Source organism: Mesocricetus auratus, unplaced genomic scaffold (assembly GCF_017639785.1).
Source record: "Mesocricetus auratus isolate SY011 unplaced genomic scaffold, BCM_Maur_2.0 Super-Scaffold_100027, whole genome shotgun sequence".
Taxonomy (NCBI): Eukaryota; Metazoa; Chordata; class Mammalia; order Rodentia; family Cricetidae; genus Mesocricetus; species Mesocricetus auratus.
The window spans coordinates 24,223,118-24,250,204 of NW_024429208.1; the positions used below are offsets into that span (position 1 = coordinate 24,223,118).

General features: G+C 53.8%; 1 protein-coding gene across 1 annotated transcript; it reads right to left on the reverse strand.

Annotated features, from left to right (window-relative positions):
• Positions 1 to 307: 307 nt before the first annotated feature.
• Positions 308 to 26,989, reverse strand: Spock2 (SPARC (osteonectin), cwcv and kazal like domains proteoglycan 2). Its single transcript, XM_040732486.1, has 11 exons — positions 26,521 to 26,989; positions 13,285 to 13,293; positions 12,974 to 13,019; positions 12,629 to 12,743; positions 11,373 to 11,487; positions 9,765 to 9,879; positions 9,284 to 9,400; positions 8,489 to 8,707; positions 5,848 to 5,910; positions 4,379 to 4,516; positions 308 to 4,253 (listed from the first exon to the last, which is right to left on the reverse strand). The coding sequence occupies exons 1-11, from the start codon at positions 26,707 to 26,709 to the stop codon at positions 4,108 to 4,110; spliced, it is 1,272 nt and encodes a 423-aa protein (XP_040588420.1). The 5' UTR covers positions 26,710 to 26,989; the 3' UTR covers positions 308 to 4,107.
• Between the last annotated feature and the right edge of the window lie 98 nt (positions 26,990 to 27,087).

Consider the following 27,087-nt stretch of genomic DNA (forward strand, 5'->3'; position numbering starts at 1 on the left):
GAAAGGGCCATTAATGTGTTAACACACACACAGTTTTAGCTCTGTTCTTCAGCTGAGACACAGGAGTGTGCTTACCAGGAGAGAGACTAATTTGGATGGGAGGCGCTCTTTGCAATAATGCTAAGCACTTCAAAACAGTACCTGGTTCTCCACAATGAACTGGGCCCTGATCTCTCCAAGGTCTCACTTGCTATTGTAAGAACACAGAGCCAACCGAGGTATTCTGGGCCACAGGGTCTCCTTTGCAAAGGTCGACTATATATGAAAATACTAAGAGACAGAATAACCGGAGATTTCTGGGCGGCAGTGGTGTTTATAAAGTTTTTATTTCCATTTTCTTAAAAATAACATTTGCTTTCCTTTATGCATGGGTAGAGTGAACTTGTTTCCCTAGGCTGAGTAATAGGCAGATAAAGACCACGCACGCACGGCAAGGTGAGGGATCCCAGGTGGAGGCAGGTGGGGATGGGCAAGGCTTGAGGGGATGGGGTGCAGAGGAAGGGGAGAGAGTGGGATGACCCACGGGACGCTTGAGTGCCCATCAACGCACACACAGGTCTAACACGTTCAATTTTTTTAAAAAGACATCTAAATTACTGAGAGATACAATGTCAGCACTTATATCTACAGACAGAACCCAAGCACTTGACCACAATTGTTAACTCTAAGCTCAGTTATTGAACATGAGACAGTTTAAGTAGGACACGGCTGTGAAGCGGGGTGCTCTGCCTGGGACTTGTGAGGGGTGTCTTGAATCTCCCTTTGCAACCCCCCCAGGTCCTTCTCTGGGACAACGGCAGGCCAGAAGGCCCAATATGACCCAGGTGTCAAAGATGGGCCCCTGATTCTCTCCAAGGGCTCGGGCTCAGGCTTGGGTGAGATGATACCGAAAGACCCACCCACCTACTCAGCGGTGAAGCCGGAAGCCGGAAGCAGAGTTCAAGAAAGGCCAAATGGGTGCCAACCCAAAACAGGGGGTTGGGGTAAGAAAGGGCCTGTGCCCATCATCAGGTGAGGTCACAACCCCTGTGGGACACTGGGGGCAAGTCAAGATGTCCCATGTCTCTCGCCAACTTTGCCTCCTGCCAGAGTTCCCCAGGCTAAGCTCCACCCCATTGCTCCTGGGACCTCTGAGTGAACTCTCAAGGCACATTTATTCCCTCTGACCCCAACCTGCCCCACCCTACACCATCCCTCCCAGCACCCAGGGGCCCAGGAGGCTCCCAGTTGGGCAGTTCCAGGGCCCCTGTGAGATGTGGCTCTGCTGTAATGTGTGTGAACTCTTTTCAACGCAGCCCTAACTCCCCTGCCCACGCGAAGGGCATGAGAGCAGGAGGAACTAAGAGGGGCTGGGCAGGCACCTTAGTCACGGGTGAGGCCACAGGACTGACAATGATCTAACTTGTGACCTGAGGAAACCCAAAGCTTGCTTAACCAGAAGCCACTTGGGGGCCTTCGACCCCATCAGGAACAGCTGTTCTGCCTATGTTTGTGGGGCTCGGGCTCGGTGAATCCAAAGCAGTTATGGAGGCTCTAGAGAAGGGCAAGCTTTCTGGACCCCTGCAGGCCTGCCACAGGCGAGCTCAGCCCCTTTTGCTTTCTTCGGGACATATTTACAAAGTCAGATACACAACCAGAAAGCCCTGGGATACACAGAGCACAGCAAATCTGCCCCCCAGGGTGGTGGGGATGAGCAGAGTGGACGTAGAGGGTGCTTCTTCCTCTGTACCCCTCCCCATCCCGGTGAGCCTAATATCCTTCTCAGCTACCCAGGAACATTCTGGAAATCCAACTGGGGCAGAGGAAGATCAGACTCCAGTCTAGTGAGAGCGGGAAGTTTCAAGTAACTCCAGCCAGAGGAGTGGCGGGGTGGTGAAGGAGGTGGATGGAGAGAAGGAGGAGGGTGGGGAGGAGGGTGGGAAGGAGGAAGAAGATGGAGGAGGAGGAGGAGGAGGAGGAGGAGGAGGAGGAGGAGGAGGAGGAGGAGGAAAAGGAGTGGCTGCTTCTGGAATGCAGAGGGCTGATGTGACTGAGCCAGGGACCAGAGGAAGGTGGCAGAGGCCTGAGGAAGAAGGGGAGGAGGAAGAGGATGGAATCGGGCGACACCTGGAGAGTCAGAACTGTGTTGTAGAATGAGAAGCACTTGATGGAGCTTAGTGGCATTTCTGTCTGTCCCCCAGGAGATGGCAAAGAATGTGGTCATTCCAGGGTGGCAGAAAGAAATAGGAAGGATGATGAAGCTCTTCCCCAGAGTCCAACCAACTCTCATCCAGCCAGTGCCCCAGGATGCCAGGGAGAACCACACTGGGGCCTTGGCCTGGAAGCCTCCCAGCACTCCCAGCACACAGAAGGTCTCCTCCCTAGCCATCAGGGTGGCCCCCAGGTGTGCTTCTCTGTCTCTCTCTCTCTCTCTCTCTCTCTCTCTCTCTCTCTCTCTCTCTCTCTCTCTCTCTCTCTCTCTCTCTCTCTCTCACACACACACACACACACACACACACACACACACATGTGCCAAGGCCCAGTTCCAGGTAAGGAATTCTTCATCAAATACATTAAGAAATTTCCTTTGAAAAGGGAGAAATGGGAGACAATAAACACACAGAACCCTGTAGGGCATCTAGGTAAGAGGACCTCCCATGGGCCTGGAGATTTGGGGCCACGGGGATGTATGGCCTCAGAGCCCAGCTGCCCAGTGTTGTCACCTGTGATGCATTGTTCTCTACTCATATATGCTGAAGGACTTTAATAGAGCTTGGAGTGCAATTCTGCCAGGGCTGTCTTGGGGACCCTTGAGACAGAGGAGACCCCGTGATTAAGAGGGCTGTGACTGTGGTGGCTCTCCTCCAGGACTATCTCAGGGTACAGGAAATGGCAGCCTCCCACTGCTTCCTCACATAGGGTCTCTGAAGCACACCTTCCTATTGGTCTGGGCAAGAGGGGACTACTTTCTTAGAGGGTCAGGGAGGAGGTGGGCACGCATATGCTGCTTTCTGGTCCCCTGCCCATTAGGACAAGGGGAACCCTAGCCAGGAGACAAAGGGAGCAGCAGGAAGACCTCACAGCAGGCTGCACCAAAGCTCAGCTCCATGATGACAGCCCCCTTTGTCAAGAAAGCATCCTACATGCCCAGGAGGCAACAGGAGCTGGCTGGGTTAATCTGAGGTCTGGCATCGAAGGACCTGCCCTCCCCTTCATCACAGCCTCTGCCTGTTCTCCTGGGCTATCTCTGGTTTCCTAGGAATAAGTTAAGAGATAACCTATTAGGTGTTTCCAGCCTTTTGACATTGGGATAGAGCATTGTCATCTACTAAGTTGACACTCAAGAACTCCTTCGTCCAGTTACCTCCCCACCACAAAAAAAAAAACCCACCCATGTCTTAAGTAAGTCTACAGTTTGGGGTTGGGCCACATTGATAGCTATCCTGAACCAAATGCAGCCCAAGGGCCATGGCTAGACATATCTGCAACCAGTCCTTCAGATATCAGAAGGGTAAGCATTGCTGTATGCAGGGTCCGGCCCATCATCACTAGAAGATGGCCGGGCTTTCACATCAGATCAGTCTGATTTGGGGAGCATGCCCAACTTACAGCTTCCCGCCCTTCCTCTCTTTAACCTCAGAAGGTAGAGGAAGAAAGGCGGGAAGGCGCAGGGGGAGGTAGCACTGATTGAGCCGGGAGGAACAGCAGGTGTTGGGTTGAGGGGCAGGATCAGGGGCATCTCATATCGCTGATTTTGGCGCATTAGTGTGTACATGTGTGTGAACTTGTGCATTTTAAAATCAACAGCAAAGGAAAAGAAAGAAACTACAAGGAGGAAGGGGCCTTTGGGTGTTTCACTGCCAGGAGCAGCATGGATCAAGGACACATCTGTCAGCACATGCCACACGCACACGACATACGTGCACGCATGCGTGCACACACGCACACGCGCACACACACGCCAGTCACACATGCCACACTCTCCATTCCGGTCCTCCCCGCTGGAGCCAGGGCCCTTCACACTGACTTCCGGATCCATTTGCTAAGTTGCCTGCTGTCGTCCAGGTTTCTTCTGGCCTGTCTCTCCGGCCATCGGCACCCTGGCCTGCCGAGGCCCCGGAGCGCCGTCTACCAGATGTAGCCTCCATCATCTGCCTCACCAGCCTCACCCTCCTCCTCCTCGGCCTCCTCTCCAGCCTCTTCTGTCTCCTTTTCCTCCTCGTCCTCCCAGCCGACACCGCTTCCAAAGTCCCCTGAGAAACCCACAATGTCATCTGTCGGGAACAAGCGGAAGGCTGGTAAGGAACCTGCTGCGCCTACTCGCAGTCAGGGGTCCTGCCCCACATACATGAACCCAGGAGCAGGTTCTCAGGAAGCTTCCAGAGCCACCAGCTCTTACCACAGTCAGGGTTCCCATGCATGCGTGTGCCTGTCAGCTCCAGGCCCATCTGGTCCACGCACCAACAGTCACCACTGTTCTGGTCACACTGCATCTTCCGGTAATAGCCATCCTCATCGCAGCTCGGGATGAAGACGCCTGAGGGTTAGAACACCTGAGGGTGGGCTCTGGGGTCTCGAGTGTGAGAAGGAGCCCCGATAGCCTCGGAACCTGGCCAACCTGGCACTGGACAGCCACCCACCCCCACCCCAAGAAACCAGACACTCGGGATTGTTTCTTCTGTCACTACTGACTGGAAGCACAGAGCTCCCTTCCCCAACGTCCCCAAATCACATGCACAGGCTACTTCGAGGGTGCCATTGACCGCTGTTGTGTCTTGGGTTCCATGACTGCCTTCTGGTAGGACATTCTGTCCTCATCATGTTAGAAAGCTTGATCCCACTCTTGGCTTCTCCCCAGCTAGGAGTGTAGGGACTCTCTGCCTTCTTCAGGGCCCTCTAGTTTCTCTCAGGCCCCCCAAACTATCCCCCAGACGTCTTCTGAGATGTTTACTTGCAGAGGATAAGAGTCATAGAGGCAGCCAGGGTGAGTGTGGGTGCCCTAGAGTAGGAACCCTAAGACACGGGGACCTGCTTCAGGGAATGGATGACAGAGTAGCTCCCTCTTCAGGGCTGGAGGTCAGCGGGCCCACTCAGCATGGCCCTGTGGGTGCTTGGGGACTGCATGTTCATTTAGTGTGTCTGTCTCATCAGCCCAGGCAAGTGACTCTCCAGGAGCTACGAGGCCTGGGCTGTGTGCCAGTCCCTCAGGATCACAGCACCCTCGACATCACCGCTTTTCCTGCTGGTTGTTTTGTTTTGGTTTGTTTTTGTTTTTTTTGGAGGCCTCAAGATTTTTCCTGACTCCGACAGTGTATGTGTCTGGCTTATTACCCTCCCTCGGGACATTCCAAGAATAGTTCCCTAGAAAGATCTCTGCTGACCTCTCTCAGGAAGCTTATGCCCCTACACAGCAGTCTGAGCTGGGAATCCTCTCGGTGGTTTGATCTGTGTGTTGAGCATCCCCGTGGCCAGTCTGTCCAAAGGCCTTGCTTGGCCAAGAACCCATCAGTTCTCGCCTAGGCTGGACTGGCTCTCCCGCCTCACCAGGGCTTTCCTTTAGAACAGGAGTGAATGTCTCCCATGGAGGGGCTCCACTCCAGCCTTAGACACACATCCATTACAATGAATCCAAGCAGGGGATTCCCCAGCAGTGGCCCAGACAGCCATAAAGTGCTTAAACACACTCCCTGAGGGGCAGCTGAGGAGACTCTTGCCTACCAAGCCCATGAAACCAAGAAGAACATTTTCCTGTGTGCTTCTAGGCCAGGTAGGTCCATCACATGCCATAAAGCAGGGCAGTAGGCATCTCTGAGCCTCAAGGGAACTCAGGGCAGCCCCCCTGGTCTCCTCCTCTGCACCCCTCCTCACCTGGCTTCTTTTTGGCTGCCTCCTGGATCTGTGTGCGCTCTAGCTCTGCCAGGCAGGGGGGCTCTGTAGAGAGAAGCAGTCTTACGGTTAACCCATGGTGTTGAAAACACCCCTAAACTTAGAAGCCTTTGTGGGAGCTCTGTAAAGTAAAACACCTGAGCCCTCCCATCAGACCACACCAGGGTGGGTGGTGGTATGCATGGATCCCACTAAGATTCTCAAACCAGTGTAGGGCTCTGCTGGGTGAAAACTCCAAGTATCTAGTTAAGGTTGGCTACTACAACTAAGGATCCTAAGAACCCCAGGGCTCTTTAGGGGTGTTGGCACTCATAGGATGAGTTTTTAAAAATTCAGAAGAGAGCTGGGTGTGGTGGTTCGTCTCTTAATCATAGCAGAAGCAGAGGCAGGTGGATCTCTGCAAGTTTGAGGCCAGCCTGGTCTACATAGACAGTTCCAGGACAGCTAGAGCCAGATAGTGAGATCTTGTCTCAAAAAAAAAAGAAAAAAGAAAAACAAAACCCAAATCAAAAGCCCTGATGGTTTGAATAGATATGGCCCCATAGACTAATGTGTTGGAATGCTTGGCCCATAAAGAGTGGCACTATTAGCAGGTGTGACCTTGTTGGGGTAGGTGTGGCCTTGTTGGAGATGGGCTTTGAGGTCTTATATGCTCAAGCTACGCTCAGGGTGGCATGCAGTCTCCTTCTGTTGCCTGTGGATCAAGATGTAGAATTCTCAATCCCTTCTCTGCCTGCATGCCACCAAGCTTCTTGACATGATGATAATGGGCTAAACCTCTGAAACTGCAGGCCAGCACCAATTAAATATTTTCCTTTATAAGAATTGCTGTGGTCAGGTGTTGGTGTTGCATGCCTTTAATCCCAGCACTCTGAAGGCAGAAGCGGGTGGATCTCTGTGAGTTCCAGGCCAGCCTGGTCTACAAAGCAAGTATCAGGACAGCCTCCAAAACAATACAGAGAAACTCTATCTCGAAAAACCAAAAAAAAAAAAAAAAAAAAAAAAAGTTACTGTGGTCATGGTGTCTCTTCACAGTAATAGAGACCCTAACTAAGACAAACACAAAACAAAACTTACTTAACTCCCAGACCTGAAAATAGCTGGCTCACCTCTACTGTCTGAGGCCTTGGGGGCACCCTGCCCTTCTAAACCAGGGGTCTGCCGAAGAGTAAAACCAAACAGTTCAAGCCTTCTGCCATGCAGAAGGGACAGGGTGGACATCAAGAGACTGGGGAGTGGACACGCTAGAGAGCACAGGCAGCAGAGAGGCTGGTCAGCACACTGAAGACCAAAACTGCTCACGGGGCCTTGCATCACAGAGGGATGCGTGACTCCCACAGTGCTGCACTCACCGCAGCCCCTGCGTTAGATAGTGTTACCTCCCAGTGCAGATACAGGAGGGAACTCACAAAGATGTGGTCACTTGTCTGGGACCCCAAAATAGTGCATGGTGGAGACCATGCCATGTCTCAGTCTTTGGTGGCAGATACTTCTCACATAGCTGGCAGGGAGTCAAGCGCTGGGCCTACTCCAGCTGCTCGCCAGTCAGCTCACTTGTCCCTTTGAGACCATAGTTTTCCCATCATTTGCCCTTGGCCTGGGTGATGTCCAAGCATACATCCGGTTCTGGCTCTGAGCATCTACAGCTAACAAATGTCATGCAACAGGTGTGATGGTATGCTCTGTACTCCCAGATCTCAGGAGGCAAACAAGAGGATTGCAAGTTCAAGGCCAGCCTGGGATACAGAGTGATTTCTAAGACAGCTTAGTCGATAAGATACCCTGCCTCGAAAAGATGAAAGACATACAAATAAAAGCCAAAGCTGGGTGTGGTGGTATATGCCTGAAATCCCAACATTGGGGACTACAGGAAAGGATGGTTTCAGACACATGGTGAGCTCCAGAACAGCCTAGGGTGTATGATATCCTACCTCAAAAATAAATAAATAAAAATAAATAAAAGAACGTCTTCACATGTGTCTTTACGCAAACAATAGCTTACATAACCATTTGTTTGGGGCAAAGTAGGTGTGCCCATCGGAAGGGGAATCACTGGAAAGCTAACGTGTCTTCCATTCCCACCATCCCTCACAGATCCTCCAAGGGGCCCCAAATCTTCAGATCCACGATTGTGTGTTTATCATGTGTGTATGATGTATGTGTACGTGTGTGTGTGTTCCTGTATTTGAGAGGGCAGGCATGTGCCCACCATATGGCACATATGGCGGTCAGAGGTCAACTTTGTGGAGACAGATCTTTCCTTCCACCTTTATGTAGGTTCTAGGGCTGGAGCGCAGGTCAACAGCACAAACGCTTTACCCACTGGTCCAGCCCATAGCCCCACATTTATTATCTTTTTTCAGAAGTGCACCAGCTTCAGGCCCCCACAAAACCCAGCCCACCCTGGGAGCCTGCCCAGGGACAGAGCTAAGTGTCAACTGCCCTGCGGTTCTAATTGATGAGCGAAGCCCAGATAGATACAGCAAGGAGGTGGCCTGGTAAGGCTCTGGGCCCAAGCACGTGACCAAGAGCAACTATTCCAACTACCGAAGAGAGGCTAGAGCCGGGGCTGAGCGCCCCCAGGAAGGAGGGCAGTGCCAGAGAACCACAGGGCCATACTCACTCTCCCTCCAGAAGCAGAGGCACCACTCAGCAGTAGAGACACGGCCATCTTTGTAGGTATCACAGGAGTTGAAGAAGGGACGGATGCAGACCTCGTATTTGTCCAGGTTGATAGCAGCCAATTCTGTCTGGTCCAAGAAGAGGTCTCCACTGGTGTCCAGCTTGGAGAACATCCAACCGATGGAGTCCTTGCAACTGGCCCCCAGGTTCTTGTCCAGGCCTAGGGAGGAGACCGGGGTTCAGGTATGCTTTGCTGTCTGTCCATCCATCTTGCCACATGTTTCTCAGCCCGACCTCCGTTCAGACTCAGGAAGCTAACCTCAGGGTACAGAAAATAAAGAGCAGCCAAAGGCCTTTGCCTCTACCCCTACACAGAACTACACCTGAACCACTTAGGCCCATTTTAGAAGCCCTTCAGAATATGTTTCTTCAAAGGCTGGAGAGATGGCTCAGAGGTTAAGAGACCTGCCTGTTCTTCCAGAGGACCCCCGTTCAATCCCCAGCACCCACATGGCAGCTCACACCTGTCTGTCACTCCAGTTCCAGGGGAACTGACACCCTCACACCAATGCACATAAAACTGAATAAATCAATTAAAAAAAAAAGCTCCTGTACCCACATCATGTCATAGCTGAAGCCAACCTCCCTTCTTCCAGGTGAAGTTCTTTGGAGGTTCACATCATAGGCTCGGGATCTGACAAGAAGGGCCATTCCCGTGCACATCTGTCTGCTGGGCCCCTTCCTGTCTCCCTGCTCCCCCACCCCATCCCAGGCAGAGCATTGGTCGCCGTGCCACCTGCGGGGCTGGCTGCACTGCTGGCTGAGCCATTCTGCTTGGAGTTCTCTCGAAGGAGCTGGAACCAGTCGCGGAGTCTATCCCCCAGGTCGGCCAGGTCCTGTCCTGTGCAGGTCTCTGCAGTGCAGAACAGAGCAGAGGTTGGAGGAGGGGTGGGGTGAAGCAGAAACCCTGGAGGCTGGGCAATGTTCCGGGGGATAGAAGGGAGGAGGAGCTTCCTCTAGTCCCATTTCCAATCCCCCACCCCCACCCCTTGCTCTGCCCCTCCCTCCCATTCAGTCTAGCCGGTCTCCTTGTGGGAGGACTACCGCCTTCTCTCCCACTTCCCCAGCACCCTCAGAAAAGAAAAGGGACAAAGCCCCAGCGTCCTGCTCCATGTCACCAGGCCCCCAAACTCCACAGGTCCCAACACCTTTCCCTGTCATGACCAATTGTTCCTTCCCATTCTGCAAACTATCCTGCAGTCCTGAAGGGTGATTACCTGACTTGTCATCGGTGGTGGACGTAGTCGCCTGCTCCGTGGGACAAGGACAGGGGCCCTCACATCTCACCGCCAGCTGCTTGCTGCTCAGGCACGCCTGTTGTTCCAACTTACACTGCATGAGAGAGTTCAGGCTAGGTGATGGGGGCTCAGCTATGGGTCCTGCAGCCAGGGGCCCCGAGGGTTTCTATCACCCCAGAAGGAAGGACCACGGGCTTCTGTGCTTTCTAGAGGACACCAAGGCCGAGGGAGGCCCAGGGATGTGCCTAGGGCCATGAGTTTGAGGTGGAATCCAGACCTCTTGGACCTTTCCTGGAAGCTTCCTGCCCACAAGACACCTTGTCCTCTCATGTGGGATACGGCTTCTTCCTCCTCCCCATCTGGCCCCTCCCTCTCTTTTCTCCTTCCCCTCTTCCTCTCGACTCGTCTCTCCTGTCTCTTTCTAGCTTCTTTGTAAGCTCCATGGTTCCTACATTCAGTCTCATACCTATGGTTCTTTCTCTCCTCTCTTTCTTCCCCTCCCCACACTGTGACCACATCCCCTCAGCAAGGACCTCTTTTGCTTTTGAGCCTGTCCTGAAATTTGCTTTGTAAACCAGGCTGTCCTTGAACTCACAGAGATCCACCTGCCTCTGCCTCCCATGTGCTGGGATTAAAGCCACCATGCCCGGCTCAGCAAGGACCTCTTACATCTACATCTTATGCCAATCCAAAGGCTTTCCCCAGGGCTGGGGAGGCAGTGCGTGGTTAAAGTGCTGGTCGTACAAGCATTGGGACCTGAATTTAGACCCCCAGAAATCACGTGAATATCAGGTAGGCATGGGGCCCATCTTTAAGTCCAGCCTCAGAAGGCAGAAACAGAGGATCCCCAGGGCAATGTGGCTAACAAGATTAGCAATATCACTGGACTTTCAGTTTAACTGGAGAATCCTAACCAACAACTAAGAAGGAAGAACAGTGGCGGAGTCCCAACATCAACCTGTGTGTGTGTGTGTGTGCGCGCGCACACACACACATGTGCGCACACACACACAAATAGAAGAAGAACAAAAAGGGTAGGGGGTCTCCTCAACTCAACGTTAGCTAAGCAGCCCTAGCTTCTAAGCATCCCTAGCATCTCACTTCTAGAAGCATTACTAGCCAGCACCTATGTGTCCCTGGAACTCTTAAGTTTGTAAAGATGCATTCACAAATATCTTCTCAAAATTCCACAAGGTTGGAGTCTGTGCCCCCTACCCCCAAAGGTCTTCCCTACACCTTCTGATGGAGCCTGTGCCCTGCCCACATCGCCCCCTGCTGGCTGGTGAGCATGGAGATCTCAGTGTCGAAGTCCTTTCTTCTCCCCAGCAAAAGTGACCAATGAGCTCCCTCCTTCCATCCAGGGCCCTGAGTACGTCTGTGCACATTTCCCTGGCTTACTCCACATGCATTACCTGCCCAAGCATCCCTTCAAGTCTCTTCCCTGCCCTCCATCTGCCCAAGGCCGGATCACCCTGCCCAGTCAGTATCAGTCCTAGGAACTCTTCAGGAGGTCAGTCAGTGGTCCCTCTGTTCCCCTGGCACTGGGTACACCCCACCTTCACCCCACACACGACCAAGGCTCCTCACCACGGAACTGTAGGTGTGGCCATCTGAGCCACAGACTGACGCGAGCTGGGCCATGTGGCAGGGCTTGCAGGTGGAGTCTTTGTTTCCGTGGAGTTTCAGAGAGGGCTGTTTGATCCTGCGAGAACGAACGGGGAAGATGTGGGGATGGAGGTAACGGGGACAGAGCTGGCAGAAGGCCCATGAGACCTTTGCTGGCAAGACTCCAGTCCAGCGACCTGCAGTAGCTGCTCACCCACCCTGCCCAGCCTCTCCCATCACTCCCGAATCAGACCCAGCTCCTAAGAATGGGCCAACTGGGCAGGACATGGACCCTCACTTGGCCTTTTTCAGGGAGCAAAGAGAGGTCTGATTGCAAGAGGGATCAACAAAAGCCGAGGTCATGGGCCTCACCTGGTGGACACACAGTCATTTTGTCTAACCACCAGGCAGTTACTGTTGTGTCTTTCATGAACATTCGCAAAATGGGAGAGTTGGCACAAAAACCCCAAACGCCCCTCAATGTCTCCTCCTCCTCCAATATTCTGTGAAACCCCCACATGTCAGAACTTGGGTTATCTGGTCTAACCTGTTTGTCTTAGATACACAGGATACCCGGTCAGGAGAGCTGGTCCTGTTTTAGTGAGATGTGGCGTGTCTCTGTCTCTGTCTCTCTCTGTCTGTCTGTCTGTCTGTCTCTCTCTCTCTCTCTCTGTGTCTGTCTCTCTGTCTCTCTCTCTCCCTTTCTCTCCACTTTCTCTCCATTTATGGACAGCCAGTTGCCACAAGGCTGAGAGCACCCTAACCTCCCTAAGGAGCTTACCAGTGACTGGGAACTCACACCACTCACGCCTCCCAACAACAGCCAGGAGGACAGTCCAGGCCCAGCTTCCCCTGCATCTCTGTGGAACTCTGAAATTCAAACTTGCACAAATATCCTCTCCTTAATCCTCCGGCACCAAAACAAAACCAAAAGATCTCTCGAGGTGGGAATCTGTTTCCTCCTGGTTCTTTCATTTTCTCGCAGAGACCATGTCTTCCTGCCCACAGTGGCCCCTGCTCGCTGGTGAACATCAAGACCTCAGAGGGAGAGTCATCCTCTTCTATCACAGACCCTGAACCGGAACCAACCAAACCAATCGGACAAATCCTGGGTATCCAGACCCTCGGAAACAATCTGATCACGGGATCTGTGATGTGTCTTCCAACATATGTAAGGAGGGGGTCGTAGAGCCCCACCTTCTGAACGAAACAACCCCTCTGGGGCTCCTGTCACTCACCTGTGCTCCAGCTTCTTGCGGCTGATGCACATGGCCCGCTGGTAGCCTTGGGCGATGCACACCTTGTGGCGACTGCACTTCACTTTCTGGCAGGGGTCCTTGGTGGTGTCCAGGGCTGTGGGGACACAAGGTTGGGACCCTGACCACCTAGGAGAACCCTGGGTCCCCAGTCCAACCGCAGACCCCAGAGGTCCCTCTCCCCAGCAGCCCTCAGCAGCCAGAGTTCAGGACTTCCGGTCCTCAACCCCAGGTGTCGGCTGTTCAAAGAGGCCCAGAGCCGTCATAGCTCTTCCATTCCCATGGGTGCGAGACTCCTCCCACGTGCACCCGGAAGGGGCGTGCTACCTTCATCTCCTTGCTGATTGTCCTCCCAGCTCTTGATGTAGTCATCCTAGGAAGGGGGGGGGGATGGGAGAAAGGAAGGACCCCATCACATCTCAGGGTGAAGGCTCAACTTCGGGGACCAGGACGGGAGAGGCCCTGGGCTACTATTTGCACGTGGCAACCACGGTTGCCCACCCAGGCACCGCCCACAGCCTCCCCGCACTCGATACCCTAGAATCCTTTCCAGCCTCTCCCACACTCTCTCCACCCCACATTGGTGCTGGCAGGGGAAGAAGAGAAAACAGTTGGGGTGAGGCCTGGGTTGTACTCACTTCTACTTCCTGGAGACAGGATGCCATTGAATCCATGGGAAATGAGCAGGGGGAAAGAAAGAGAAAGGAGGGACTTCACCGGGAGGCCCACCCTCAGACCATGAGTCCCAAGGCCTCCCTGGCCTCCTTTGATTGTGTCTCTAAGCCCAGCAACACCATTTGGAGGCCAGTATTCCCATATCTTCATCACGGAAAATTTACGCTCTGGAAGCTACAAGGCAAGGCCCGTGGTTTTGACAGTGTAACAAACCCCAGGCCAATCCTGGCCCTGCCACCAAGGCAGACGCCTGAGGGGGCTGTGCTGCCTGGGATGGTGTCTCTCGTGCCTCTGCCCTGGGTTTCTCCCCGTTGCCCCTTCTTTGGCAGGCACCCTGCTGTCACCTGCCCACCCTGGGAGGGAGGTGTGAGGAAGAGCCCTCTCTTCCAAGCTGTAGGAAGGCTGGCAGAGCCCACACGGTGAACACTGGGAAGGGGACACAGCACCAGTGGTGGTGGCTTCCCCGAGCATGGACCAGGGAACCTGAGAGGTTCTTCCAGGTCACAAGAGCCAGCCCTTCCTGGGTGGGAGAAACAAGACACGGATAGTCAGCTGATTCAGATCACACCTTCTCTGAACCAGACCTCTGATGCCCGGCATCAGCCCTCTCTTCCCACTACATCATAGGGTCTCTGAGACCCGAAGCCCGAGACAATTCCCACTCTGTTGTGTCCCATGGCCCGGGGACCCCAGCCTGGCCAGAGGCAGGAAGCTTCCCATCTACCTCCCTCAGCTTCCTCCCTTTGCCCTTTGGAGTTTGCTGAAAGTCACCAAACAGCTTGCATGGTGTCTGGAAGAAACTCTGCCAGGCAGGTAGGGGCAGCTTCTGGACCCTGGAGGACATTATTACTGAGAGCCAGCCACCAGCCTTCTCTGCATGGGACACTGGTGAGAAACCACATACAGTCACCCGCAACCTGTCCTTAGCTTTGCCAAACCTCTGTCAGAGATGTGAGGGGTGGGCGTGGCATGGGCCTGACGTTTAGCTGTCGTGCCCAGGAGAAGGCATGTGGCTCTGGTATCACAGGAGAGCCCAGTGGGAACAACAAGGGCACACAGTGAAGAGATGCCCACGAGGGCTTTGGAAGCCTCCTCTGGAAATGGGCAAGTAACAGGACGGCGGGGATGAAGGCTCCCGTGGAAGAGCGGAACAGGCAATAGTGAAAATAAAGGGGGCATTTGTTCAGGCCTACCTAGGTGCACACATGTATGCCTAGGGGCATGCAGTGTGTGTGTGTGTGTGTGTGTGTGTGCGTGTATGTTCACGCAGTCATGTGTGCACACACGTCTTCCTCACTTGCAGGGGTTTGTACATGCGCATACAGATGTGCAGCACATGAACACCAGGGCACTTCAGGCCATCCACCAGTGCCAGATGGTTTGTATCCAGAAATGAAGTAGCAGACCCTACTTCTGTGAACAGCCTCCAGTTTTCACACTCAGCGCAGCCTTCCTGCCTCTCCCATACATAGGGAAGGTATTAAGGGATGGGTGGGAGAGAAGGGAGGGGCCCCCGAGAGGAACAGGCTCCCTGGGAGGGAAGGCTCTTAGGATGCCTCTGCCTATGCCTCTCTTGCTCTCTGTGTCTCTCCCTTCTGGCCTCTCCCTACCCCTTAGTTCTCTTCACCCTGGACCCCACAACGTGCTCAGTCAGCCAAGTGTCTCCCAGCTCTTGGGCTCAGGGTCAGACAGGAGAAAGATCAGCAGGGCCCAAAGCTCAGAGCTTGCTCTGGACGCCACAGGATGACTGTCACCCCCCCCCCGACTGCCACTCTCTCCTGGGGCCAAATGATGACAATTCAGTTCTAGCCCTTTTCCAACAGCATCTGGGGTGGAGGGCAGGGGTCCTCTGCTGGAATCCTCCCTTATCCGAGATGGGAAATGGGCTGAGAATGGTCAAGTGGCTGAGGCCAGCCAGGATTACCAAGCCTGAAGCAGAAGTAGGCACCAGCCTCTTTGGGGTAGGGGGTCTCCTGTTGCTCCCATTCTTCCCTGGGAAGAGGGTGGAGATCTGGTTGCTAAGGGGGAGAGGGGAGGCATGGTGTGGCATGTCTATAATCCCAGCAGTCAGAGCTGAGGCAGGAGGATACATATTGGGTACATATGTCTCGAGCAGAGGATGCTGGGATTAGCTGGGATTTGGGAAGCAGGTGTGAGTTGGCTGTCCTTGACTGTCAAGAGCTGTGCTCTCAACACCCACCCAATCCAACACTGGAGTGGGCAGGGCCTGAGGTGATCTATGATCTTCCCACTCAGGGGCACCCTCGAAGGGCTTTGGAGCCCACTCGTGTACTTCAGCTGGAACCCACTATAGTAGGAAGAATCCTGGGACTCAGTACAGAGTGGCCTTTTAAAGCTTAAGGTCAAGAATGTCTGACTAGAAACTCAAGTGATGGTGGGGGTGGCTTTGAAGAATCCACCCATACCATGCCCCACCCCAAGGAGGGGGTAGCCTCCATCTGACGGAGGAGGACAGAGAGGGACAGAGGAGGCTCTTCTGGATAGGAGCAACCTTCCAGAACCCTGCTAAGTCCTGTAGCCCCACCGCCATGCACAGCTGGGGAGGGACTGGAATCCCCTGCATCTCAGCCCCTCACTCCTGGGAGGGTAGAAGCAACCAGCCAGGGGGGTGAGAACAGGAGGCCCTGCAGTTACCCAGGGTCCCAGCTTCCCCTTGCTAGTACTTCAGACACACTCCTGGCCTCTCTGAGAGGACCACTCCCCACATGGAAGCTGTTCTGTCAACATGAAACTCAGATTTAGGTGCAGAGTGGGGGACAGAGATGAAAGGTGAGGGGCCCCTGGAAGTTTCAGGAAGAGAGGTCACCGCTGGAGAGCAAGAGTCCAGTAAGAATGGGAGAAGAATCACTCCCCATAGGGTCACAGGGAGAGGTAACAAAGGTGTCCTGCAGGCGCATGTGCGCACGAGGAGGTGGGGGTATATGGTCCTTCTGGGGTAGAAATGGGGAAACTCTGAGGCCAGATGGGGGTAGCCGGTACCATTTACAAGCCGATGAAGGTGATTGTGGTTAGCTGGGAATTACACCCTTCCTGCAATGTGTCTATTTATGGTACCCAAGTGGGCTTATTAGCGGTTGTGAAAAATGATGAGACAAGGGCACCTGGGTCTTCTTGGGAAAGAAGATGCCCTATGACTCTGCTACAAGACATCCTCACCTGACAGGGTTTGTAAGCCTTTCTCCAGCGCTCTGGAGCAGGAGCCAGAGCAGAGGGGAGATGAATGGGTACCCAGAGCTCTACACTGACGGAGGGACACGTCTGTCTTCCCTGCCTAGTGCACTCAGTAGGATCACATAGCAAACAGGTGAGAAAAACTTCTGGAGTGTATGAATGCACTGTGCTTGTAAGGAATGGTGATTCTGAAGTAAGTCCCCGGGCTGGGGCTACAGTTTAGTTGGTGGGGTGTTCACCCAGTATGCAGGAGGCCCCAAGACCCACCCCCAGGAGGCAGAAACTGTGTGTGGTAGCTCACTTACAATCCCAGCATTCCAGAGTTGGTAGAGGCAGGAGGATCAGAAGTTCAAAGCCATCTTCAGATACATGGTGAGTTCAAGGCTACCCTAGGACATAGGAGACCCTGTCTCTTTAAATGAATGGACTATGTCCTTAAAACACCACTCATCCACAAAAGCTCGGATCTCTCCCCTACACTTCATGAGGGGGGGGCACAGGAGTCACAGTAGGTCTCCCGATGCCCAAGTACCATCAGGGACTGCTGCAGTTACATGAGTCGGTTCTGGTCCATCTCTAGACAGCCAGAAGGCTAGGGCTCAAGTCTATACTCCCCACAGCTGTTTACGCCCTCTGATTTCTTCACCTCTACCGGAGCCCAGGGGAGGGAAAGAGCAGCCATTCCATCTCCCTCTGAGGGAGCTTCACGTACAGTGTAGTGTCACACCGCCCTCTCCAAGCCACCTCACCTCCTCCCCATCTCCTCTGCCTCCCCTATCAGGCTCTCCAGTCCACACGGGTTCTTCAAGGCAGCTAAGTTCAAATCCCTGCAGAAACCGCCAGTGGCTTTGCAGTCACCTTCCCCAGGCCAGTGGCCAGTTGTCCCCTTTTTTCCTGATCATGTCCCCTTGTTATCTACCAGAGCAGTTTGCACTCATTTGTTTAGAAGGGTGGATGGGGGCAGGGTAAGTTAACACTATCAGAGTGTCAACAAGGTGCTTCCTCCGCGGGGTAGGGATGCAGAAAACACTTAGCATCTTTTTGCTCTCCCCCATCTTCAATTTTTCTTCTGAGCTAACATGTATGGTTTTTACAGCAAGGGGGGGGATCACCGTAAATGTTACATTTAGAAACCCTCCCCAGGTTCCCTGACACTTCCGGAAGGTTCCTCTCTTCGTCTGTGTCTGACCACCTAGCCCAGCGTCCACTGGGGTCTCTCAGCAGGTCACGGCTTTGCATAGCTGCCTTCTTCACTTGGCACATGTGTTCCCGTCTGACCCCAGACCAGCCCCAGCATCATCTTCCCAAACCCCACCCTTGCCTGGTTATCCTATCTTGGAGAGTCAAGTGTTGCTCTGGTGACACCCAGCAATGTCACTGTCTCTGCTTCCCTGCCTTATTTACACAGCCAATCCCTTAAGGGAAGATACCATGTAAAGTTCAGCGCTCCCCGACCAGCACCCAGTACACCGTGATAAGGCTAGTAACGACAGCCACCGTCTTTATACCAAGTACCACGGGGGAAGCTTTATGTTAAGTACTTTCTACTCCCTGCCTTGTTTACTCTTCACAGAAACCCTAAGAGAAACTTACTGCCGCTATCTCCATTTCTCAAGTGAAGAAACGGAAGCTCCTGGAGGTTAAGTGACTTAGGAAGGACCTCACAGCAATTGCTTGACAGAATACTGGCCCCAAAACCCATGTCCTTAAACAGCACACCATAAATGTTAACTGAGAAAGACAGACCTAGGTCGGGTAGAACCAGCAAGTCCTATTCCAGGCCATGGGTAGTTCCTCCTACCATGTCAACATGCTTCAAGAAGTCCCGAAGCTGGGGTGCGGGGTGGGGGGGTGGCATTAGAGGGGACAGATTTTAGGGGAGGGTTCCCTTCTCCAGGCTCTTTCCAGAAATCCCTTCAGCCGCCCCTGGTTTTGCAGGTTTGGAGCTAACCCATCTCCAGCTTTGATCTCTGCAGCTCAGCTCAGTTGCCATGGAGACAGGCCCACTGCGCCAAGCTGGGGGAGCGCGATGAAGTGCGCAGGCCTAGTGGGCTTAGGGGGCACATGCTGGGTATTTTGGAAGCTGTTTACTTCCTGTCATTTTAATTAGCACCAAAATCACCAGTTCACTTCACAGCTTGAATTAACCCAATCCCTCCCATTTTCCGGGGGCAGCGTTAGTGGGAGGGAACCCAGCAGAGAACTACCCTCCAAGACCCTGACTTACAGGTGACACCCACCCTCTCTCTTCAGCAGTGTGGTGAGGAAACTGACTCATTGCCCCGGCGCCCAGTGCGGAGTCAGGGTGCTAGCTTCCTGCTTGGCCTAACCACTGGATGCCCGGCAAGTGTCACCTACCCAGGATGGACTCGACTTCCTTATTTGTGAACCAGGGATGAGCTCTCACCGCTCTCTGCAATGCTCAGAACCAAGATGGAGGGACAGGGGGCGGGGGCAAATGCCATGCTCTGCATATGGGACATCAGCTAGGACCATAGAAGCCAGCTTCACTAACTGCACCTGGTGGTGGTTACAAGGGGCCACAAATCCAAACTTTGGTCATCATCTCACAGCACATTCACAGGACAGCAGAAACCTGTCATAAGAACTTCAGAAACCTCAGCTTCTGTAATTCTGTTAGGGCTTTTTGGTTGTTATTGCTTTCTTAATAGATGAAGAATCTCCAAAACTTTAAGTAGGCCAGGTCTCCCCTAAGCTCCAAGAGGCCTGGTATCTAATAATCATTCCATTTCATTCCAGAACCCATGTAACTGGTGCAGGAATGTCCCCCCCCCCCTAGGGAAAGGCCCAGAGTTGAGGGGAGGGACGTAGAGGGTACCTTCTCTTGTCATTCCCTAGATACAGCCACAGCCACAGAGAGAGTTGAGAAGAGATGAGACGGCCTGGCACAGCCTCTGCCCCAGGGAAGGGGAGGGCTGCCTGGGCCGGGGGCATCATAAACACCTGCTTATCCCTCACAGGGCTGTGCCCGCTGTGTGAGGCCTGGGCAAACAGACAGAGACAGGGATCTGGGAGATGCCGCTCCTCTCCCCCCATACCTCTCTTCCCCTCTCAGGAATTTCCTCCAAAGGTAAAAATGTGCTTTTCATTGCTCCCTGCATGCCTGGAGCCTGGCCTGGGCTCAGGTATTCCTGCACCAACGTCTTTGCCAATGCTAGATAAGGCCAGAGCATGACCTCCTGTGACACTAGCAGGATCTGTACTACCACCTGGGTCTGTGGATCCTATGCTTAGCAGCGGCCCCTGCCGTGCGCAAAGGGGTAGGAGAGGTGATACTGGGCTGGGCTCTACTCTGAACGCTCTTGGGGCCTTGGTCTCCCTCCTGAACCACCCAGGGATGCATCAAGGTTGCAGTGCCAAGATCACTGAGGAAAATTCCAGCATGGGCCGAGGACATACGGGCGTGGAGTGTGGAAGAACACTAGACCACAAGAGTAGAGAGGGTCTTGGGCGCCTGGCTTCTGGGACCCCTCTCTTCATCAATAAGAGGTGGGGGCTGAGAGCTGGTGAGGTCCTGGGATTCTATTCTTCCAGGTCTCTCAAATGAAGAAATGAAAACAGAATAGAAAAAAAAAGTGAGTAATTCCAGCCTCTGCACCATGTCCCCAGGTCAGTGTCATGGAGCCAGGGGACAGGAAAGGTGGACAGCTACCTTCAGCCAAGCACAGATACATAGGCCCAGGGGGCTGGAGGATAAAGAGAAGGGGGGCTGTCTTTCCTTACATCCTCATCGCTCTGAAAAATAAACAGCCCAGCCTAGAGCGCTTTCCCGGCCTCACCTCCAGGCCTGAACCCCTGGTGCTGTAGCTGGCAAGGAGTAATAGGAATTTTGAGGATGGTGAGGAAGGGTGGGACCCTGCCTGGCCATCCTACTTTCCACTGTGTGAGCATTTCTGTGGAGCACCTACAACACTCTGAACAGTAGCTCCAGGTCCTGCCCTGAGGGGCTTGTGATTACAGAGAACAGAGACAAACACAGTAACTGCTTCAGCAGGAGAGCCCTTGAGACCCAAGCTATTGTGCTGCCCCGAGGCAGTGCCCACAAGTGCCAAATAAGCCTGCAGCAGTGAGGAAGGGGCTGGTCCTGCAATAGGATGTTGATGGTATTCTGGGAGGGCATAGCTCACCCTAGAACCACAGCTGAGCCCGTGTCAGCTCAGGAAAGTTGGACACAGCGATACCCAAACTCTGCACCCTGAGTGCACTCACCCATAATCCCATTGATTCAGGAAGTTGAGGCAGGAGAATCAGCTCAAGGTCTGCTTTGGCCACATAGTGAGTTTGAATCTAACCTAGAATATACAATACCCTGAAACTAACTGAAACAAACTAACTGAACTCTGTATGCCCAGGCCTACACCTAGGAGTTCCCTATCCACAATCCTTGTATGGACCCATGTGGCTCCTGGGAGAGACAGGAAGAGACTATGTTACAGGCTATGTGTCTGGGGTCTGCCCCACTCCAAACTCATATACAAAGACCCTGAACCCCAAAGTGGGGTGGTATTAGGTCAGGTGACAACCTTAGGACATAGCTAGGTTTAGATGAGGTCATTAGGACAGGGCACTTAGTGATGAGATCAGAGTCCACAGGAGAAAAGAGCAAAAGGGTCAAGACAGAGAGCACTGGCTGCTCTTCCAGGGGACCTGGGCTCCATTTCCCACACCCACATGAGGGCTTGTGGCTGTCTGGAACTCCGGTTCCAGGCACACGCGTGGAGCACAGACACACATGCAAGCAAACACCAATACGGGCAAGAGAGCACAAACATTTTTTTTAAAGAAGAGGGAAAGATGTACTCAATCACATGAGGACATGGCCAGAAGGCCACCAGCACTGGAGGGAAGCTCTTGCCAGACAGTACGCATGGCACCTTGATCTTGGACCCCTTGCCTTCTGGACTATAAGAGGTAAAGCCTTGCTGCTGATGTGTGCCCATCTATGACACTTGTAGCAGATAAAAATAGCGGAGGAGCCGGGCACCTTTAATCCAAGCACTCAGAGGCAAGAGAATCTCTGTGAGTTCAAGGCCAGCCTGGTCTACATACTGAGCTCCTAGATGGCCAGGACTGCATCGAGAGAAATAATGGGGAGTGCTGCGTGCCCAAAAGCCTATTGCTCAGTCACAGACCCTTCCTCAGGAGGAAAAGAAAAGCCTGTCCTTGAACCCAAGACTTTCCACCCAGTCAGAATGCTGAGTTCAGTGGATTATCTTTATTAGTCTGTGCGTTAAACCAGTGAGAAGATCAAGGTTCAGAAAGACAAAGTAGTTGCCTGGGGTCACATAGCTAATCTGTCTTCCCAGTAGGAAGAGAAACAGAGCACTCTGCCTGGGTCCTCCCAGTCTTCAGGCAGACAGCTCTGACCTCATGGAGAATGAGGTGGCATGGGCTGTCTGTCCCCCTGAGAACAGCTGGGAGTCTAGACGAGCATCCTGTAGCCTCATCGAGCAGCAATCCTCTTCTATCCCTCTCTTCCCAGGCCCAGCGTCCTGCTGGCCCTTCAAATCCATCACCATGCTGCCCTGTTCTAGAGATGCCAACCCTCCCGAGTCAGAAACCAGGGTGGAGGAGGAAACCAGTGAGGGACCTGGCCTGCTCCCAACCTAAATTATAGAATCCCTTCTGACCCACTTTTGGGTTCTCATAAACCCACACCTCCTCACAACACATGCACAGATTGTCCCTATACTCACACTGGCTTAGAGGTTGGGAGCAGGTGGGGACAGTCATCTGGGTGGGAGCGGGTGGGGACAGTCATCTGGGAACCCCTTTTACAGCTTTTCCGTGTTACTGGCCTATTGGTGTGCACAAAGATGACTAGCACACAGCCATAGATTAAAAATCCCAACCCCCTGCTCTGCAGCCTCTGGGATCACCCTGAAGCCCCGGATGCACATACCCAGATCCATAGCAGACAAGGGAACAAGCCACTGTACCATCCCTGACATGAAAAATGAGGCAGGTTGTGGTCCAGCTCCAAAGACAGTATTTCGCCCAATGCTTTCTGTATGGGAGGGGTGGCCTGCAGGGGATGCCCTTTTTCCTGGGGCAAGAAGCTTCCTCGGGGTACATTCATGCCAGCTTCCCAATCTGAAACCCAGAGGGTTTGGTATGATATGCTTGGCATCCTGTGGGAAGAACCTGAGCCTAGGCCAAGCTATCCTAGAACTCTGCACTCCCTGTCCCTCCAGGCCAGGTTGGACAATAGGCTGGTGTCAGGCTGCTGATGACACTGGGTCTTTGTCACTCTTCCAAGGAGACACTGCTCTTTCCTGGAACGGCCTTGGAAGCTGATAGGACACTAGCCAGGGGACACTTGGCTCATAACAGTTGACACCACCAACCCCCCTCCCCGTTCAATAAAGATGAGGAATGCCAGATATCCTAAAAACAAAGCTGGATTATAGGACCCGGATCCAAGTTCTGGAGTTGGGGACACAGCTCAGTTGGCCTGGTATGCACAAAGCCCTGAGTTCAATTCCCAGCATTGAAGAAACTGGGCACAGTGGTACAAGCTTGTAATCCCTCACTGGGATACTGAGCCTGCCTCAAAGGGAAAAAACAACACAATCCCATCCCTGCCATTTCCTAGCTGGGGATCCCCAAAAAGGCCACTCGATGCCCCCGTGTCTCGGTTTCTTTGACCATACAAGGGTAGACGACCAAGGGACAACTGTCTCATGGCTTGTGGAGGGGCCAAAGAGACAGTACGTATCGGGAAGGCTCACTGCCATCCCCAGCTCAACACAGATTAACAGTGTGCCTCTGGCTGCCACGCACTGCACTCAACACTCACAAATATAATTAAAATTTAATGGAAGTGGAGTGCAGAGCAGAGAAGAGCCAAGAGGAAAGAGAACAGTCAGTTCTTCCCAGCCAAGCTCTTCGGAGCCAGCCCTGGAGATGCAGTGTAATGGCTTTCTCTTCTCAAGTGCCCATAACCATGAGGCCCTGCACTCCAAGTTCCAAGACCCACAGACAAGTCTGGCCCAGCTCTGCAGGGGGTGAATTTGGATGTAGAAGCATTGAAGAGCAGGACTCATAAAAAACATAAGACTGCCCTGGGCAAAGAACTTTCGAGCTATGGAGCCAGGCTTAGCCCACCCGCTTCCTAGCTACTCCATCATAAGTCGACTCCTCCCTAGAGGAGCAGTGGGCATTAGAAGAGACCTATAGGCCCAGGATGGGAAGGCCCTATGCCCACTGGAGGGGAGGATTACTCTACTGACCAAGCCTGTCTTTCTGATAATCCTAGAGAACAATAATCTGAAGGCCATCGTTCCGCAGCCAACTCCATACATCCAAGCCTCTCCCTCCTCTGGCCCCTCCGACATGGTCTCCATCTTCCCCACTCACGGGTCAACTGTTCGATGAAGTGGTCTTGTGCAATCTGTGATGACTTACGAACCAGGGTCAAGCTCAACCTGGCAGTCCCACAGGGACTCCCCCAAAATTCCTTTTTCTCTCACAAAGCTGACGTTTCCCTGTTTTTCAGAAGAGCTGACAGGATGGAGATGGATGCAAAGATCCAGGTTACAGTATCTGACTGGAGGCCCCCAGCTCTTCGGGCGGGATGGGGTGTGTGCAGCACTGGCAGTCCCTCTAAGTCTACACAACTCCAGGAGGCGCCATTCACACGGTGGCCCGGCTACAGTTATGCAAGGCATGGCTGGGAGCTAGCAGCCTCCTTTTTGCCTCTCAGTAGAAGCTGCCAACAGATTCCCACAAGGCCACGCCCTCCTGCCTCATCCTCTTTGTCCTACTTCTCTCTCTGACCCCATCCTCCTGCAGCCTGGGCTCCCCAAAATGGGGCTTTAGAGAAAATTCCAGTTTTCAGGGCACAAACACCCCCTCTCCACCACCAATGCAGGTTCTATGAATCCCGCAGGTGCTGGTCCTGCGATTTTAACTCTAGTACCTTTCTTCTAATGGGGGTGGGGGTGGCACCAATACAGGGAGACAGGTGGGCAGCCCTGAGCTGGGGGTCAAGCCAGTCAAGCATTTGTTGGTACCCACTGTGTTGGCTGCTGGAAGCAGGTGGATGGAGAGAAGGGAAAGGCACCTTTTTATTTTTAAGCCCTCACTGGTCTGATTATGCTTTTCTTTCTCCCTCTGACCTTCACTAGTCCCAGGCAGATCAAGCAGCCAGAGAGTCAGAGGGAGGCCTGGACCAGTGACACATGGATTCCTTCCGGAAGAACCAGCTTGCTGCTGCCCCCTCATTGCTGGACTGCAGACTGTGACAGGGACTGCGCTAATCTGGGCTGGTCCTGCAGGTGCCTGGGGAAGGCCTTGTTGGGCCGAAGGCTCTCTAGGTTGGTGGGGCAAAGATGGAGGTCAAGGCTCACTATGTGGTCCCTGGGACCCCCATAGCCTGGGAAGCTGGATGAGGTTGGTTGCTCCTTCCCTCTACAAATGAAATCATGTCAGTTTGACTTTGAAAACAAACAAACAAACATCTGAATCTCTGCCTCTTCTCATAGTGTGGCTGGGTGTCCTATGTGTGTTTAAAAAATAATGTCTAGACAAATACCTCAGGCAGGTTCCAAAAAGAAAAACTGTAAATACCAGTTATACATGCTCTGACAGAATGCGTTCCCGGGCTCCCCTAGCCTTCTGGGTCACTGGGCATCTGTTTTCTCAGTAATAACCCGCAGCATGCCGTATCAGCAGTAGACCTTACAATATTAAAACAAGCTCTTTTTTTCTGAAACAATTAAACTGGTGAATAGAAAAAAAAATCTAAAGAACGTGTAGATGCTCGAAGTTTAAGAAGTGAGGACAGTCATGATGTGACTTGTGTTCTACTAGGTGAGTAGGATGAGAGATTCTGGGAAATGAGGAATCAGAGTCCAAAGTAGAAGAGGCTTCCAGAAGTCAGGGAGTCAGCTAGCGCCACATCGCCACATTGAGGAGCGCTCTACATCTCCAGGCCCATTCCCCCTGCCCCCCATCGCCTCCTGAGGTGCCCAGGAGCAGCCACGCCCTCCCTTCCTCACCCCTGCCTATGCCACCATCTGCGAGGCGCGGCCACGGTCGCCCTGCGGGAGGGAACGCGCCTCTTATTCCCTCCCTGATCTACAGGTGCGGGTAAACAGAGCTGCGGCGCCGGCCGGTCCGCAACCTCCTCCCCACCCCCACCCGCAAAGCTCGGCCCAAGGTTAAGTCTGGTTGCGGCAGGCGTCCTCCAGGGCCCCCCCAACCCAGCTCCTGAGGCTCTTGCTTCTGTTTCTTACGCCCCCCGAACTAAGGATGGGTCACCTGGGTTTCTAGCCTTGCTCCCGCGCCAAGCATGGTCCAGGAAAACCAGCCTAGGTTGTTGCGTGCAAGGACCCTAACCTGAGTCTGGTGGCCACCCCGAGGGGACCTTGGGCATTTTCACTGTGCCTCCCTACCCCCATTATGGACACGCCTTCCACTATCTCTTATAAGGGTTGGGGGAACCCTGCTCCAAACTCAAAATCTGGTCACGCTCAGTCCTTGCGCCTTCTGCCCCCTTCTTCTGAAGCCCAAGGTGGGGACGGAGGACACCTATGCGGCCGCTACCTTCCTTGCCTGCCCCACCCAGACCTGCTGCCTCTGCCAAGGCTTGTGTGTGCAGCCTGCAGCATCCAACCCGGCAGGGGCCCGGCCGGGGGACGGATGGCAAGGAGGGGACAGGCGGGGCCCAGCAGCAAGCCGGTCCCGAGTCTCCACAACCCGCACCCCTGTCGCGAGCGTGGGCCCTAGGAGCATGTCCTCGCCCGAGACTCTCCAGGAGGCTGCGGGACTCAAGGTCCCAAAGCCGGTGGCCACGGGAACCCGGGAAGGGCGCAGGGTTAGGACTCTCCGTGTTGTTTACTCTTGGCGCAGTTAGCACCGCAGGCCGGAGAGGCTCTGGCTCCGACACGAGGTGGCGGCTCCCAGCGCGCTCGGGGGTCTCTGCTACCCGCCTCCCTCCCGGAACCCGCGCCCAGCCCGACCCTCCGCGCCCCGCCGCTCACGTCTCGGAAGCGGTTCCAGTGCTTAATCTTGCCGCTGTACTGAGAGATGGACGACAGCCATTGCTCGTCCTCCATGAAATTGCCGGGGGTCTCGCCCTCCTTGAGCCCCTTGGTGTCGCCTTCAGCCAGGGCGACCACTGTAAGGAACAGCAGCGGCAGCGCCAGCCGCCCGGAGCCCGGAGCATTCATCGTGGCCTGGGCTTGGACCTGGGGTGGGGGTCTCGACTTCTGCAGGATTTGATGTCCTTCCCTCCACCGCGCCACTAGCGAGGCGCTGTGGTCCTCCTCGGCCCTCCTCCTGCGGTCTGACTCCAGTGACTGACGGAGGGGTGGGTCGTGGCTGAAATGTGACCTGGTTAGCAGATGCACTTGTCTGAAAAAGCCCAGCGCTGGACGCGGAGAGGGAGAGAGAGAGAATCAGAGAGGCTGCGCCAGCGGGGGCTGTGTCTGTAACTGTAGCATCAGCATCACGTTTGACATCATCATACCTGGTTTAAAAAAAAAAAAAAAAGGAGGGGGTAGATTTCAAAGCAGAGCGCTGGCTCACAGCAGCCAAGCTGCAGCGCA

Coding starts and splice junctions, on each gene's coding strand:
- Spock2 (XM_040732486.1), bottom strand. CDS start 26,709: ATGAATGCTCCGGGCTCCGGGCGGCTGGCGCTGCCGCTGCTGTTCCTT. Junction 9,880..11,372: donor GCCACACCTACAGTTCCGTG/GTGAGGAGCCTT, acceptor TCTCTCATGCAG/TGTAAGTTGGAACAACAGGC. Junction 9,401..9,764: donor CACCACCGATGACAAGTCAG/GTAATCACCCTT, acceptor TCTGCACTGCAG/AGACCTGCACAGGACAGGAC.